The sequence below is a fragment of the Trachemys scripta genome, chromosome 24, assembly GCF_013100865.1.
Source record: "Trachemys scripta elegans isolate TJP31775 chromosome 24, CAS_Tse_1.0, whole genome shotgun sequence".
In the NCBI taxonomy this organism is placed as follows: Eukaryota; Metazoa; Chordata; order Testudines; family Emydidae; genus Trachemys; species Trachemys scripta.
This window is the reverse complement of record NC_048321.1, coordinates 5,640,077-5,655,831: the sequence shown is the minus strand read 5'-3', so window position 1 is coordinate 5,655,831 and position 15,755 is coordinate 5,640,077. Positions and strand designations below refer to the sequence as shown.

The window sequence follows — 15,755 nt, the reverse complement described above, 5'->3', positions numbered from 1 at the left end:
TTCCCAGGTGTCTGGCTAGAGGGGCTCTCTCTCATGCTCAGGGTCTAATTGAGCACCCTATTTGGGGTCGAGAAGGAATTTCCCCCCAGGTCAGATTGACAGAGACCCTGGTGTATTTTTGCTTCTCTGCAGTGGGGTGTGGGTCACTTGCTGGTTTGAACTAGAGTAAATGGTGGATTGTTTGTAACTTGAAGTTTTTAAATCAAGATTTGAGGACTTTAGTAACTCAGCCAGAGGTTACAGGCCTATTGCAGGAGTGGGCAGATGAGGTTCTGTGTGCTGCGATGAGCAGGTGGTCAGACCAGATGATCATGATGGTCCCTTCTGGCCTTAAAGTCTATGAGATTGGGCAATAGGTTATTTCCCTTTGTCCACAATAAAGATGGTTAATTACACTTGAGCACTAGAATGAACATGCAGCAGGAGTCTGGTCTCCTAAGTAAGGGGAGATGAATGTAAACAGGCGTGTGCAATTCCTGTAAATGTTGGGAGTTGCCTGCAAATGCATAAGCTTCCTCAGTTAAAAGCATTACTAGTTTTGGCCAGAGGGAGGCATCATACACAGAGCCAGGGAACAGTTAAAACTAAAAGACTTTCCATGCGAAGAAGTTAGAGTTATTAGTCTCTTTTTTAAAATGACCATTTCTTCTGCACTATGTGGAGAAATGAAGGGCAACAGCGTTAGCCAACTCAATGAGCACATTTTCTACAAAACAATCTTTATAAAGCTTCGCTTGTGCCTAGGTGTTTCTGAAAATGTGTTAGATCTGCTTAAATTCAATTCATGAGTGTTTTTTTTTTTTTTTATTAAAGAAGAGGTACATATTTTTAAAACCTATCTCAAGTGTTTAATTAGTCAATCACCTGCTTGATTTTAAAGAGTTATGGTAATATTTTGATACTCTGTGGTTTAACTTCCATGCCTGGCCTCTCTTTTGAGGGGATTAGAGAAGTGTTAAACATTACCTATGCCCCCATCTCTGCCCCCCCCCAAAAAAGGAAGGATTATTATATGTCTGCTTCTTTTAACATTACACAGTCAATCCCCCAGGAGAATTCAGACTGTCCATAGAGTTATTTATTGGAAGCTGAATCAGGAGAAACAAATAGAAGCTGGCTGAAAATAGTACAGGACCACTACAAGTAGTATACTTCCTACAGCACATCAAATAAATATCAGACTAAAAGCCATATTGAAGCTACTGGTGCCGTTTTGGTTAAACGGCACGTGAACTGCTCTGAAAGGAGTATACAACACAGAAATTCAGGTCAAATTCTCACCTCACTTATTTGTCTAGTGGATAGATGTGCTAATTTGGGGTGGGCAGGCTTCATAGCCACCAGTGTCTATATTTATGGAGCAGTTCTGACAAATTTCAGTTTTATCTCATGTTTTAGATAAAATAAATGTGAAAACGTTACCACATCCAAACATATCATCGAGAGCTACACTCTTCAGGGTATGAAGCATCTTACAAGCTAAGCACCAGGGCCACATCAAACAAGCATGCATTGAAGCTGCTAGAAGCTCTTGTGAGGAAAGAAGACATATCTCCATCTCCTCTCCCAATTTCAGGTTTCGTCTCAACCCTGCCAGCAGGCAACTGGAGAGGGACATAAAAAAAAACCACCAACAACCTCTTTTCTATTTAGGATGGCTTTCAAAGGTTCTACAGATGGAAGACAGCTGAGATGTTTCCAGAAAGGCATGTCAAGCAGGTACGAAAGCATAAAATGAACCTAACTTGAATAATCCTGGCACACACACACAGCTGTTTAGATGTCAGGCGGTAGCTCAGACTTTCATATAACATGCACTTTAAAAAAAAAAAGCCATTTAATTAAAATATCAGAGGGGTAGCTGTGTTAGTCTGGATCTGTAAAAAGCGACAGAGTCCTGTGGCACCTTATAGACTAACCACTGTATTGGAGCATAAGCTTTCGTGCGTGAATACCCACAATGCATCTGACAAAGTGAGTATCCACCCACGAAAGCTTATGCTCCAATACAGTGATTAGTCTATAAGGTGCCACAGGATTCTTTGTTGCTTTTTAATTAAAATAACAGCTTCCACTGAGCAAAGTTATAGCACCCATCTACTAAGCCTACAAAAGGCTTGATTCTGTATCACTCTTCTTAAAAGCCAAGACAGTTATGTAAAGACAGGGCTGTTTGCTGCTAGTTATCGGACAGGAAGAAAACCCATGCTTCTGAAGCATATGTATGCAACTTGTCTACCTCAGAGATGATACTGAGCAGCACAAAAAGCTGAAATCTATGAGGAAAAACAAAGCAAAAAAATGCAGATTGAAACTTCAACCCTTAAAGAAACGGAAAACTTTTTTCTGGCTAAAGATACGGGAACAAATTTTATCAAGACCAAATACAATTTCTGGTAAGGTAAGAAAGAGGACACCTCTCAAACAGTGTGGAAAAAAAAAAAAAAGTCGAGTTCTTACCAAGACACCCTTGCCCTGTTGAGTTCACTCACAACAAAACTCTTTTGTAGCTCTAGAAGACGAGCCTCTAAATATTTCATTTGCTTTTGGTAAAAGGCTCTTATAGACACTCCAGGAGCCTGGCTTGAACGTAAAGTCAAAACAACATTGAGCATAGTAGTTGGAGATGGAAGAGATCTGTTAGATCATTCAGCCCACCACCCACCAGGGCAGAATACAGTCCTCTGAAAGAGGATATATCAACACTTGATCTTGGCTGGAAGGCCAAGCAGTGAGTGGCATTTTGAAGTCCCGCTTCTTCTACACCCTGGAGAGAGAGATGGGGGGCTAAGAAGCACGTCACCTGCCTTCTGGCAGAGGGCAGCATCCCCTCCCTCCCCCCGGATCCAGAAAAGATATGTGGGAGGGCCGGGGCCTTCTACACGAGCCCTTTTCTCCCCGGATCTGACCAATCCCGATGCTGGCAGAGTGCTCTGGGACGGACTCCTGATGGTCAGCTATAGCTGCCTCTCATTCTGGCCGAGCTCTCAGAAGCCCTCTGTCGCATGCCCACAAATAAACCAATAGATCTATCCAACAACTTATGTTAAGAGCATTCCCAAATGTTTTTGATTTAAATTTGCTGTTAAAGAACGTCTGGATTAAGACTTGCTACATTTTGAAGATTCTTTTTCACAAACTACTCATTCTTGCTACCACAATTTGCTAGCAGTCAGCAGAATTAACACATGCATGAATGACTTCGTTGCCCTGGATTAGTGTACAGCTTCTTCTTTCAATATTTCACTTGTACTATGAACTAATGGATCAGAGCAGGAGATAGGATATTTCTGAAGTTACTGGGATGCTGCTGACAACGATTAGGCTCACAGTGAGACCATCAAAGTTTCCTGGAGAATAGCCCACAGGAAAATGCTAAACATTTTGCACCACGTTTTCATGGCCAGCTCCTCTTGTTGCTTTACAGGACAGGAATAAACTATTCCTCGGGGCTTAAGATACTACAGCAACAGGCACTTTATAAATACCTAATACAGAGAGTTGAGCTCAGACATCAAGACATCCAGAAATAGAAGGAAACATGGACTTTTACTGCATTATTGCACAGAGATTTGGCAAGTGGGGGAGGGGGGGGAGGGAAACCAACAGGTTTTCAAACTTCACCTACAAACCTTAAGGAGATGTGGAGAGAAGTTCCATGCTCATGTTAGTAAGTGAGCATTGTAAACCTACTGGAACACAGGAATTATAAACTCGCTGTTGGAGATAGTTGCAGTAACAAACCGAGGAACAGAGATACTTAACGGCAACTAACTATTTTGGGTCCTGAACCAAAACCCGCTGAGGTCAGTGGGAGTCTTTGCATTGATTTAATTGGGTTTAGGATCAGGCCCAGAGCTGTATCTAGGCATTTTCGCACCCAGGGCAAACAAGTATATCTGCACTCCTTAAAGGCAACATGGGGGGGGGGCACACAGGATCACATGCCCCCCCCCCCCCCCCCCCCCCCCCGCTTTCAGTTTAACACAAAGGTTTTCAAAAGGCACACTCCAGTTTGAAAACAGTCACCTGCTGGCAGATCAGACGCTGATGGGAGCTGCCTAGCTCACTTAGGCCCCTGGCTGTCCGCACTGTGGGAGCCGAGGTGCTGCCCTCCTTGCCCTGCTCCCCTAGCTGTGCCACCTCTGCATGGCTGGGTACTCCCCAGCCAGGGCACGCAGCACAGCTCCAAGCTGCATCCCGACGGGCTCTTGCCTCTCCCTCAAGAGTCCGGCGCTGCTTGGCGATGCCCCTTGGAGCCGGCCCTTGCCCACTGAGCCTGCCCTGCCTGGGGAGCACCTGGCCATGCAGAGAGGGAGGGCTGCTGGGCAGCCAGTCAGTGCCCTGGCTCCTACAGTGCGGAGAGCTGGGGCCTGAGCAACTTCCACCAGCTTCCAATCCACTGGCTCCTGCCAGGTTTTCAAACTGTAGGGCAAACCCCCCTAGGGAGATGCACCCGACAGTTTAAAAACCACTATGCTAAATGGAAGGCAAAAATCTGGGGGGGGGGGGGGAGGATGTGACCCCACATGACCTCCCTGCCTCAGTTTTCCACCCCCGCAGCTTTGCGCTCTGGGCAGCTGCCCCACCTCTGGGCGCGGCGGGTGCGGGGGGTTGGGGGGGGGGGGGGAGGGGGAAGAGTGTTCTATAGAAACCTAACAGACCTTTCTTTTTTTCCTGATCACTAGCCCCGGAGCAATGCTTAGAAAAGATCATTGTTCTCAAGTGCATGTATAGCGGCAAATAAAACTGTTTTTAGTCCATGAGAACACCACACATTAGAAAAGGACTTTCTGACGGACATCTTGCTATTTCCCTCAACACCACAAGCCCTTGCCCCGTTGCTGATTTTAGCAGCGAAGGTTTCATGAACAGCTAGAGTGGATGATTCATGTTTTCTACCACCAGTAAACCGGCCCTGCAAACTTTGGATTGTACAATGCATTTGTTGCTGGCTTTGGCTGTGCTCAAGATAGAAGTTAAGATCATTTTGCGGTAAAGTGAGAAAATCGTATGTTAATCAGAATTATGCAACTCCAACGTCCCGTATCACATGACTTTCCAAATAAATACAAGATTTATGCACATGGCATTGTGGGGAGCAAGCGAAGGACGGACAAGAGACCTCAATGAATGGTTCACAGATGTCGAGCAGACAGCCTTTGTGACTGAAGCAAAGCCATGGAAATTCTTAAGGTGAGAGGAGTGTTCCAAAGGACAGGGAGCTAAAAGCCACTGACTTCTGATCCTGGCTGATGATGTGAAGGCCAAGACTATAAAAGGGTTAAAAAAAGAACAAGATAAATTCATGGGGGATAGGTCCATCAGTGGCTATTAGCCAGGATGGACAGGGATGATGACACTAGCCTCTGTTTGCCAGAAGCTGGGAATGAGCGACAGGGGATGGATCACTTAATGATTGCCTGTTCTGTTCGTTCCCTCTGGGTCACCTGGCATTGGCCACTGTCGGAAGACAAGATACTGGACTACCTTTGGTCTGACCCAGTATGGCCGTTCTTTTGATTCTTACACACACTCCCCTGTAGTGAAGTGATTCACCAATACCTCTCTGCCTCAGTTTCCCCATCTGTAAAGTGGGAATACCACCAAGCAGGCAGGAGGCCGGGTTTGGCGATAGTTCGGTAAGAAGCATTATAATGTTTTAAAGATGAAGAGTATTATGTAAGTATGAAACAGTACAATTACATCCTGGTACGAGTCAACCAGCAAGTGCTGCAACAAAAAGCTATTTAATTACAAAGGCTAGATGTGAAAGTAATGTAAATGTGTTGTTTCTAAAAGGAGAAAACCACATTCCATCTCCCATGGAAAGGATATCTTAAGTTTCTTGGCTCCTCGAGACACAGTGGCAGACATCAGTATCTACAGAAGACAGTTCAGCCCTTCTGAAAGCATGAGCACTCTGACAGGAACGCTTTCTAGACTATCCTCACAACACTTGCCCATTTACTTCACAGAGCTGTTATTTCCATTCTACAGAAAAGAAATTTATGCTGACAGGTTAAGTGATTCAACCAAGGCCACAGAGGGAGTTGGGATTAGAAATTGGGGTACTCACTGGTCCCTTGTCATGTGTTCAGGCCATGTTTTTTTCCCCCACTTTGGGGAGGCAAATTGTCATTTTCCAGCAGAATAGAGTTTAGGCTACATCTAAAATGCCATTCTGTCTCCTGAGTGCTATGGCTTTTAGAACAAGGGAGAGTGAGTGGGGATTATAAAACACCTTAACATATTTAATGGTATTATAATTGTGATATTACAAAGTAATCAACAAAGATCAAGAACTACCTACAAGATCTGTGTCACATTTTCTGGTTTTCATTGCATCTAGTCTTTATCAAAAGTGAAACTGACAGCCCTAGAGTGAAGCTCTGCATCACCAAAGAGATACTGCACAAGCAGCAGTGTCAACGTGCTTTGGTCCTGAGCTGGAGGGGCCCACATCTAAGGCCTCATCTACCCAGGGAGATACTCCTGATTAATTCCCCTTAGGCTCGTCTACCCTATGAAATTAGGTCAGTATAACTATGTTGCTTGGGAGGTGTGAAAAATCCACAGCCCTGAGCGACACAGTTAAATTGACCTAACCCTGGTGTAGACAGCGCTAGATGGATGGGAGAATTCTTCTGTCAACCTAGCTACTGCCTCTCAAGGAGGTGGATTACCTACGCCAGCAGGAGAACCCTTCTTGTTGGCATATGTAGCGTCTTCACTGAAGCGCTACACAGCACAGCTGTGTCACTGTAGCGGTTTATGCGTAGACAAGCCTTTATTCCAAAATAAGTGTGCCTTATTCCAAATTAGCTTAGTCCACATTATTAGACTAATTCAGATAAGGCATGCTTATTCTGGAATAAGAGTGTTCATATACAGGGTTAATCAGAAACAGATAATAATCCACTTTAAATACCCACCCTACCTTATTCCGGATTTTCATGTGGAGAGAAACACTAAGAGTAAGAGGAAAAAGCGTAGTCCTTGGCCTCTATTGCTGAAATTGTCAACGGTAGTGGGCAGATGCCTGTCTAGTGTGATCTGGACAAAGACAACCACACAGACAAAGCAGTAACACCTTTCAGTCCCTCCTAACCTGGGTTGTAATTGAACCAGTCACCTAGAAATAAAAGGCTTCAGAGCCCATTATTTTCCAGGGGTGTGGGCAAGTGAGGGACTAGCTGGAGTGGCATGGAAGATGAAGAAGTTAAGATGGGTTGCCCTTTAACAACACATGCCAGCATTAAAGGCTGTGTTTTCCAAAAGGGGGCTCAAGTTTAAGAAATTCAGGAAATGGTGCTATCGTACCACCACAAACCATCGTACAGTAAAAGCTGTGTTATCCAGCATTTTACCAACCATAAAGCTCTAGAAACCAGCATCTCTGATATCTCCATTAAAAGTCTGGTTGGCACAGGACTGGCAGGCTCCCTACCTGGCTCCCCAGAAGTGGCGACATGTCCCTCCTGCTCCTAGGCGGAGGAACATCCACAGGGGCTGCATGCATTGCCCCCGCCCCGCATGCCGGCTCCGCAGGTCCCATTGGCTGGGGACCACGGCCAATGGGAGTTGCGGGGACAGCGTCTGCGGGCAGAGGCAGCACACAGAGCCTTCTGGCCGCGCCTCCACCTAGGAACAGCAGGGACATGTCGCCACTTGCGGGGAGCTACCCAAGCTGAGCGCTGCCCAGATCCGGCACCCTGAAATCACTCCTGCACCCCAACGCCCCGCCCCAAGCCCCCTCCCACACCCAAACTTTCTCCCAGAGTCCACACCCTGCACACACTCACCCCGTGCCCCAACCCTCTCCCTCCATTAGTTAACTGGAATTTTTGACTAACCAGCACTCCCCATTCCCCCACCATGCCAGGTGATAAAACTTTTCCTGTATTTTCATGCTCTTCTTTCTAAAGAATCTTCCAAAGAAGAAACTTCCAGCTTGACAGACCTGTTTGTATTTTGCTTAGAAAAGCAAACACACTACTTTGTTCTTTTAAATCACCTGGTACCATCTCTCCTCTGTCTTAAAGGACAGGGCAATTTGGCCAATGCCAGCATGTGTATTGCAAACACAAGCGCATGAAGTTTTTCTGCACTAGGTTTTTCTTCAGTTTCCCACCATTGTAGCTACATTAAATGGTAGCAAAAGTGAAAGTGCAAGTTTAGACCAGGGTGAGAAAACAGCGTGCAGTTTACAAGAGCATTCAGAAGCTGGGATTGGGTGACAGGGATGGAACACTTCATGATTACCTATTTTGTTCATTCCCTCTGGGGCACCTGGCATTGGCCACTGTCAGAAGACAGGATACTGGACTAGATGGACCTTTGGTCTGACCCAGTATGGCCATTCTTATGTTCACATAGTTGACTACCCACCAAAGATCATTTTAGATTTTGACAGGGTGGATACAAATCGATTTGGGGGGGGGGGGGAAGGGAGGGCAAAAAAAATCAGATTTTATAATTTAGATAAAATATAATGTTTTTCTTTTTAAATATGAATGTTTAAAACGAATCTGAATTTAATACATATTAAGGCGAAAACCTATAATCTCTTAAAACATATATCTAAAAAATATATATATGTTGAATCCATGAACCCCTATCAAAACTTGAGTTAAAGACTGCTTTTTTTATATGAAGAAAGAATCAGGGCAAAAACATCTAACTTTGGAGGTCAACCTTTACAAATATGGCACAACAGATCATGTGCTGTGTTAAGGGCTTGTTTAAATAAAAATAAATTTGATATGTTGTTTTGTGTGTTTAATTAAATCCCAGTTACCATCCTAATGCTGTTTGACACAAATCATGAGCAAAAAGTTAATTATCTAGTAAATAAGCAGTATGTCATTCACCTTTTACTAAAAAGTTAAAAATGTAAAATTAATAAAAATCTGAAAATATCAGACTATATACGACTGCTTAAATAAGTGCATATATTTATAGCGTACCTTCCTAGGTAGCAAAAAGATGTACCAAATCTAGTGTAAAGGCTCTATTTAGTTGTAAATCAGCATGTTTTAATTGTTACCCTTCTTAAGAAAATAACTGAAATACAAATGGAAAAGTTTCTTAACATTTATAAGTTAAATTGAGCTTTTTCACTTGGTGATTTAAAACAATCCATCCTGGGTTTTGAAGTTTAGCTCTGTGAGGAAAAGGGCAAGAGACTTTTTAAAATGGAGGCCTAGGACTCCAATAGTTAGGGTCCTCCCAAATTCATGGTTCACTTTGGTCAATTTCACGGCCACCGGATCTTAAAAAAATCAGTGAGTTTCACGATTTCAAGTGTTTATATCTGAAATTTCATGGTGGTGTAACCGTGGGGGGATCCCAAAGCTGTTGTAGGGAGGTTGCAAGATTGCCATACTTACTTCTGTTCTGCCTTGAGAGCCCAGTTCTGAAGGCAGCAGCTGCGGAGTTTACCATAATTCAGAACCCCCTTGTGCAATTAACTTCAAATCGGTCAGAAAAATTCTACCTCCACTCTCAAAATTAGGTTAGATCTGAGGCTATAGTCCTTTGTTTGGAGATTTGAGAAAGGGGCCCAAACTCAAGGTTACAATGAAAACTCAGTTGGAACTATATCTTTGGAGTGGCTACTGCAGTGAACACAAAGAACCAAGCAAGTCTCACACTGCTACTTTTGGCACGTGTTGTCCCACTTCAAACTGAAAGCAACAAGATGTGATCCTCCAGTCTTGGGTGTTTCCATACATAGTTAAAAAAAAACAAACAAGGAGGCAACATCTCCATGTCCTGCAGAGAGGGTGGGGGAAACTCCGCATGACTGGACTTTAAGGAGGAAAGGGTGGAACAAGTTTCAGAAACAGTCATCCCCTTTATGTATGCAGGGAGAAGCCAGTAATTGAGTAATATGCCAGAGGGTAAATAGTAACACGTGCCACTCTGGAATGTGGATAGCCCCCTAATAACCATGCCAAGTCTTTAAGTGGTTTTAGTTGTATTGTGGGGAGGAAGCGCACTCTCCACGTCCAAGCTACCAAGCCATTTTTAATATCCAACTACTATGCTCATTCTACCTAAGGAAAGCTGTACTCCGCTTCCTCTGGAGCCTGACAATGCTGCTCCTGAGGGGCCTGCAGGTGTTTGTTGGAGAGAGAACCAAGATACCCTTAAATCCTTGAGGAGAGGGTTGCTGAATTCAGGACCAGCGTTTGCATCCTCCTGTGTCACAGCAATAAGATCACGAGATAAGGCAATTGTCATTTGAAACAGAGGGGACAATTACTGGTCTAAGCCAGTTTGCTAATTAGTCAAAGAATAGAAAATCTTAAAATCCACACTATAGGACAGTCAAAGGGTTAATGGCCATCACTTGCCCCAAAGGCTGTGCCTGTCTACACTACCATTTTACAGTGCTGCAACTTTATTTCACCCCCCTCCCAGCGCTGCAAGTTTCAGCGATGTAAAGTGGCAGTACAGACAGTGCTACAGCGCTGATAGCTACTCCCCTCATGGGGGTGGTTTTATTACAGCGCTGGGGGAGCTCTCCCCCAGCTACACAGCCGCGACAGCACTTTAACGTTGTTAGTGAAGACATACCCTTAGACTTTTTTTTTGATAAAGTGGCAGCAACAGTAGGAGCACTAGTGTAGACGGCATTTTTACTGCTTTGTTAATGCTGCTTAGAACAGTTCTAGATGACAAAGATGTTAGTGCCCTGTCTACACTAGAGCTTCCACCATTGCTACCACTCTGGGAGATTTCCCAAAGTAGTTTAGTGCAGACAAATCCGTAAGTGATGGACAAGAGGAAGAGGAGAAGGTGGAAAGATTATAAAGCCTGTGCAGTAAATGCTAAATAAAAGGATACATACGTCAACAGATCACAAAGGGTTGAGTGATTGTTTGGAATGTAAACTAAAGGCCTTTTTAAAAAGTTCACTTGCACTACAGCCACAGGCTAGAGAGAGGTGTTTGGTTTGGCATGTTATCAGGAGACCCAACCCAATTCCTATCAAAAGAGGATGGCACTCAGTAACACCCCACCCAGTGATACTGCAAGAATTAGGCCTTGGCTACACTCGAAACTCCAACGCGCTCCCACGGCAGCGCTTTGAAGGGTGAGTGTGGTCGCGCGCCAGCACTGGGAGAGAGCTCCCCCAGCACTGCAGGTACTCCACCTCCGCGAGGGGATTAGCTCCCAGCGCTGGGGCACTGTTTACACTGGTGCTTTACAGCGCTGTAACTGGCTGCGCTCAGGGGGGTGTTTTTCTACACCCCTGAGCGAGAAAAAGTGCCCGTGTAGCCATAGCCTTAGTGTCTGTGAAGTGCTCTGAAGATGCAACATGGAGATCTGTATGAGTGCTAAGTATCTGCCCCTTTGTCTCCCAGGGGTGGCTAGCTGCCACAACCCCATTTTCACTATTACAAGCCTCCATCACCAGGTTTAGCAATAGCATTCAGAGCTCCTTCCAGCTCCTGTCAACACCATTCCTGGTCCAGCTCGAGTTAATAAAGAGAAGGGACCAGGACTTCCAGGGTGCGGAGGTGTCTGTCACCGCTGTTTTAACAGTGACAAACCCCTTCACACCCCGGTAAACAGAGAAAGGACTAGGGGAATCTTTGCCTTGGCTGCCCAGGGATGGAGCCTCTTCCTAAAACAAGCCTGATGAGAATTTACCCTCCCACAGCACCGGGCGTGCTCCCGTAGGGTCCCAAAGCACCCCGACGAGCGGTCTCTGCACACAGCCGGGCTATCCCCCCCCAGCCCAGAGCAGCGCGGGGGACGCTGGAAGCACCTCGCCGAGCATCCCCCAGCACCTGCCCCCTGCGCATCCCCAGCCGGAGCCCCCCAAGTGCTTGCAAACCCCAGCCCCCCTTACAGAGGCGACCCCCCGCCCAAGAAAGGGGGGGGGAGGGTCACACCTCGGCCCCCAGGCTCTAGGGGCAGAGCCACGCGGGAGGGGGCGATTCAGCTCCCGCCCAGCTACCCCACCCCCACATCCCCCCCCTATAGGGGCCTCGGCCCCCAGCGCCCCCCCGGTCTCCACACATGGGGTCCCTCCTCCCTTCCCCCGCCCCTTTGGGGAGGTTACAGCCCCCCTTCTCCCCCCCCCGCCGGGCCCCGCTCCCCCCTCCCCCGCCGGGCCCCCCTTACCCGCGATGCCGGCGCTGCTGCTGCTGCTGCCCCCAGACTCGGGGCCGGCCGACGCCATCTTGGAGCTTCTCCCTGCTCCACTGGCCGCCGGCAGCTCCTCCCTCCCCCGGGGGCCCCTCACTTGGTGCCGCCCGCGGCCCAGGACCGCACCATTCGGGCTTAGGCGCGTTGGGTCGCTCCCTCCGACTTGGACTCGCCCGGCCGGCTCCAGACCGAACCACTCAGCGTGGATGGGAGGGGTGGCGAGGCCGGGCTGCGGCCACCGCCTGTTATTTCTAAACTCGGGGAGCTGGGCGCCTCTCGAGCTGGCTGCAGCGCATGCGCACAGAGGTGGGGGGGGCGAAGCTATAGTGGAAGCCGCCATGGGTCACATGACAGTGGAGAAGGCCACAAAAACAATGATAACCTCCTCCAGTATGATGTCAAGGGGTGGGCCTGGCACATCATGGTGATACCGGGATGTTGCCATGGTAACATAACATGGCTTGTCATGTCTTCATTTGTGTTGCCACGGTGCTCCGAGCTCACCCCGTTGTCATGGCGTCTTATGTCCTGACCTCATCGTCACATCATGTCCCTGTAGCACCGCATGTCCTGACCTCATCAGGTCATGGCACCGCGTGTCCTGACCTCATTGTGGCACCTCACCTCTCACCTGCCCGCGTTGCCAGAACATAGCATGTCCCGCCTTTTCCATATCGTCCCAGCCCCATACATCCTGACCTTATCCCGCTGTCACTGAGTGATGTGCTGACCTCACTGCATCATAAAAAAGGCCGTACTGGGTCACACCAAAGGTCCATCTAGCCCAATATCCTGTCTACCGACAGTGGCCAATGCCAGGTGCCCCAGAGGGAGTGAACCTAACAGGCAATGATCAAGTGATCTCTCTCCTGCCATCCATGATGTCCACCCTCTGACAAACAGAGGCTAGGGACACCATTCCTTACCCATCCTGGCTAATAGCCATTAATGGACTTAACCTCCATGAATTTATCCAGATCTCTTTTAAACGCTGTTATAGTCCTAGCCTTCACAACCTCCTCAGGTAAGGAGTTCCACAAGTTGACTGTGCGCTGTGTGAAGAAGAACTTCCTTTTATTCGTTTTAAACCTGCTGCCTATTAATTTCATTTGGTGACCCCTAGTTCTTGTATTATGAGAATAAGTAAATAACTTTTCCTTATCTACTTTCTCTACATCACTCATAATTTTATATACCTCTATCATATCCCCCCTTAGTCTCCTCTTTTCCAAGCTGAAGAGTCCTAGCCTCTTTAATCTCTCCTCATATGGGACTTTCTCCAAACCCCTAATCACTTTAGTTGCCCTTCTCTGAACCTTTTCTAGTGCTAGTATATCTTTTTTGAGATGAGACCACATCTGTACGCAGTATTCAAGATGAGGGCGTACCATCTATTTATATAAGGGCAATAATATATTCTCCGTCTTATTCTCTATCCCCTTTTTAATGATTCATAACATCCTGTTTGCTTTTTTGTCCGCTTCTGCACACTGCGTGGACGTCTTCAGAGAACTATCCACGATGACTCCAAGATCTTTTTCCGATTTGTTGTAGCTAAATTAGCTCCCATCATATTGTATGTATAGTTGGGGTTATTTTTTCCAATGTGCATTATTTTATATTTATCCACATTACATTTAATTTGCCATTTTGTTGCCCAATCACTTAGTTTTGTGAGATCTTTTTGAAGTTCTTCACAGTCTGCTTTGGTCTTAACTGTCTTGAGCAGTTTAGTATCATCTGCAAATTTTGCTACCTCACTTTTTACCCCTTTCTCCAGATCATTTATGAATAAGTTGAATAGGATTGGTCTTAGGACTGACCCTTGGGAGCACCACTACTTACCCCTCTCCATTCTGGGAGAATTTACCATTAATTCCTACCCTTTGTTCCCTGTCTTCTAACCAGTTCTCAATCCATGAAAGGTCCTTCCCTTTTATCCCATGACAACTTAATTTACGTACAAGCCTTTGGCGTGGGACCTTGTCAAAGCTTTCTGGAAATCTAAGTACATTATGTCCACTGGATCCCCCTTGTCCACATGTTTGTTGACCCCTTCAAAGAACTCTAATAGATTAGTAAGACATGATTTCCCTTTAAAAAAACCATCATATCATGCCATGACCTCACCACCACATTGCCATGATGTCACGTTGCCTTGGCGTGTTACATCCTGACCTCGCCGTATCACTAGCTGAGTTGAGAGATCTGGGATTTGCGGTTTATAAGAATGAATTTTCTATTTGGTAAGAGTCTAATCCTTATTTCACAGTGGGAGGTACTAAATTCCCATGACTGGTGTATAAGTTTGGGACCAAATTGTATGTTAAGTTAAACAACAACAGTTTATGGTGTATTGCTGTAGCCTGCCATTGGCCCTCCAAGTACAGCAAGTCAAAGGGAGGAGATTTCATATATTGTACAGCTCTGGTTACAGAGTTCACCAAGAGCAATCAGAGACCCAGTAACCCCAACCAGTTTAAAACAAAGGGAGTAAATACCATTTCACCTAAAACACTTCTTCTATTATATCCTCATCTATCACATTGCCATGGTAGGTCAAATCACCATGTCACAGCTAAACCTCTTTATGTTGCTGTGTCATGTAGTGTCCTGGCACTATCTCTTTGCAATGTGTCACCAAGTCATGTGCTGACCTCACTGGATCACATCATGACTAAGGCTAAGATTTTGTCATGGGTATTTTTAGTAAAAGTCAGGGACAGGACGCGGGTAATAAACAATAAACCACGGAAGCCCCAGCCTTGCAGTGCGGAACTGGAGCCGAAGCCCCGTGGTGCGTGGCTGGCAGCCGGAGCCCCACCATGCGTGGGGCTGAAGCTGAAGCCAAAAAAGTCACAGAGCTCTGTTAATGTCACGGATACCATGACCTCCGTGACCAAGTCAAATCCTTGTGATTGCAGCACCATTTTGCCACGAGAAACGTAACCATATTGCATCTCTAGGCAAGCGCTTAACACATCTTGACACCACAACAGTACACCATGGACATTGGGTGGATGCTGTCATATGCTGACAAGAAACTATATCATGTTGCATTGATAGGCAATGGCCCTTTGTCACATCAGGATATCCTGATACCTAACCATGGTCTTTTGGCCATGTGGCAACAAGGAATGACATTATATTGCATCACTGGTCAGTCTGACATGTTGTCATGCCAAGACAAGAGTGTTTATGCTAGGGTGACCAGATGTCCCGATTTTATAGGGACAGTCCCGATTTTGGGGTCTTTTTCTTATATAGGCTCCTATTACCCCCAACCCCCTGTCCCAATTTTTCACATTTGCTGTCTGGTCACCCTAGTTTATGCAGGGTATCATGCCATCTGCATGACCACACCAGCTTGTCACAATACTACATGACAGCCCCTGTGGGTCAGTGCTGCCATGTTGCAACACAGCAAGACATTGTAATGTTTGCAACACTAACTGCTTGTGTTTTAACACAAAGTTGTCATGTCACATTATGGCAAGTCATCAAGCCAGGATGCCATGTTAGTATATTTTGGCCCAGTTTCATCATGGACCACAACTAGGGGATGGCCTCTAGAGTTCAATGTGGTTATG

The 15,755-nt window shown here is 46.1% G+C and overlaps 1 protein-coding gene across 4 annotated transcripts in view; it reads right to left on the bottom strand.

Annotated features, from left to right (window-relative positions):
- Window positions 1–12,520, bottom strand: part of PIP5K1A (phosphatidylinositol-4-phosphate 5-kinase type 1 alpha) — a 41,685-nt gene extending 29,165 nt beyond the window's left edge. For all 4 annotated transcript variants that reach the window (XM_034756482.1, XM_034756483.1, XM_034756484.1 and 1 more), the window contains exon 1: window positions 12,142–12,520. In XM_034756482.1, coding sequence (XP_034612373.1) covers window positions 12,142–12,505 — 364 coding nt within the window. In that variant the 5' untranslated portion in view covers window positions 12,506–12,520. The remainder of the gene's footprint in view (window positions 1–12,141) is intronic.
- Window positions 12,521–15,755: the final 3,235 nt, after the last annotated feature.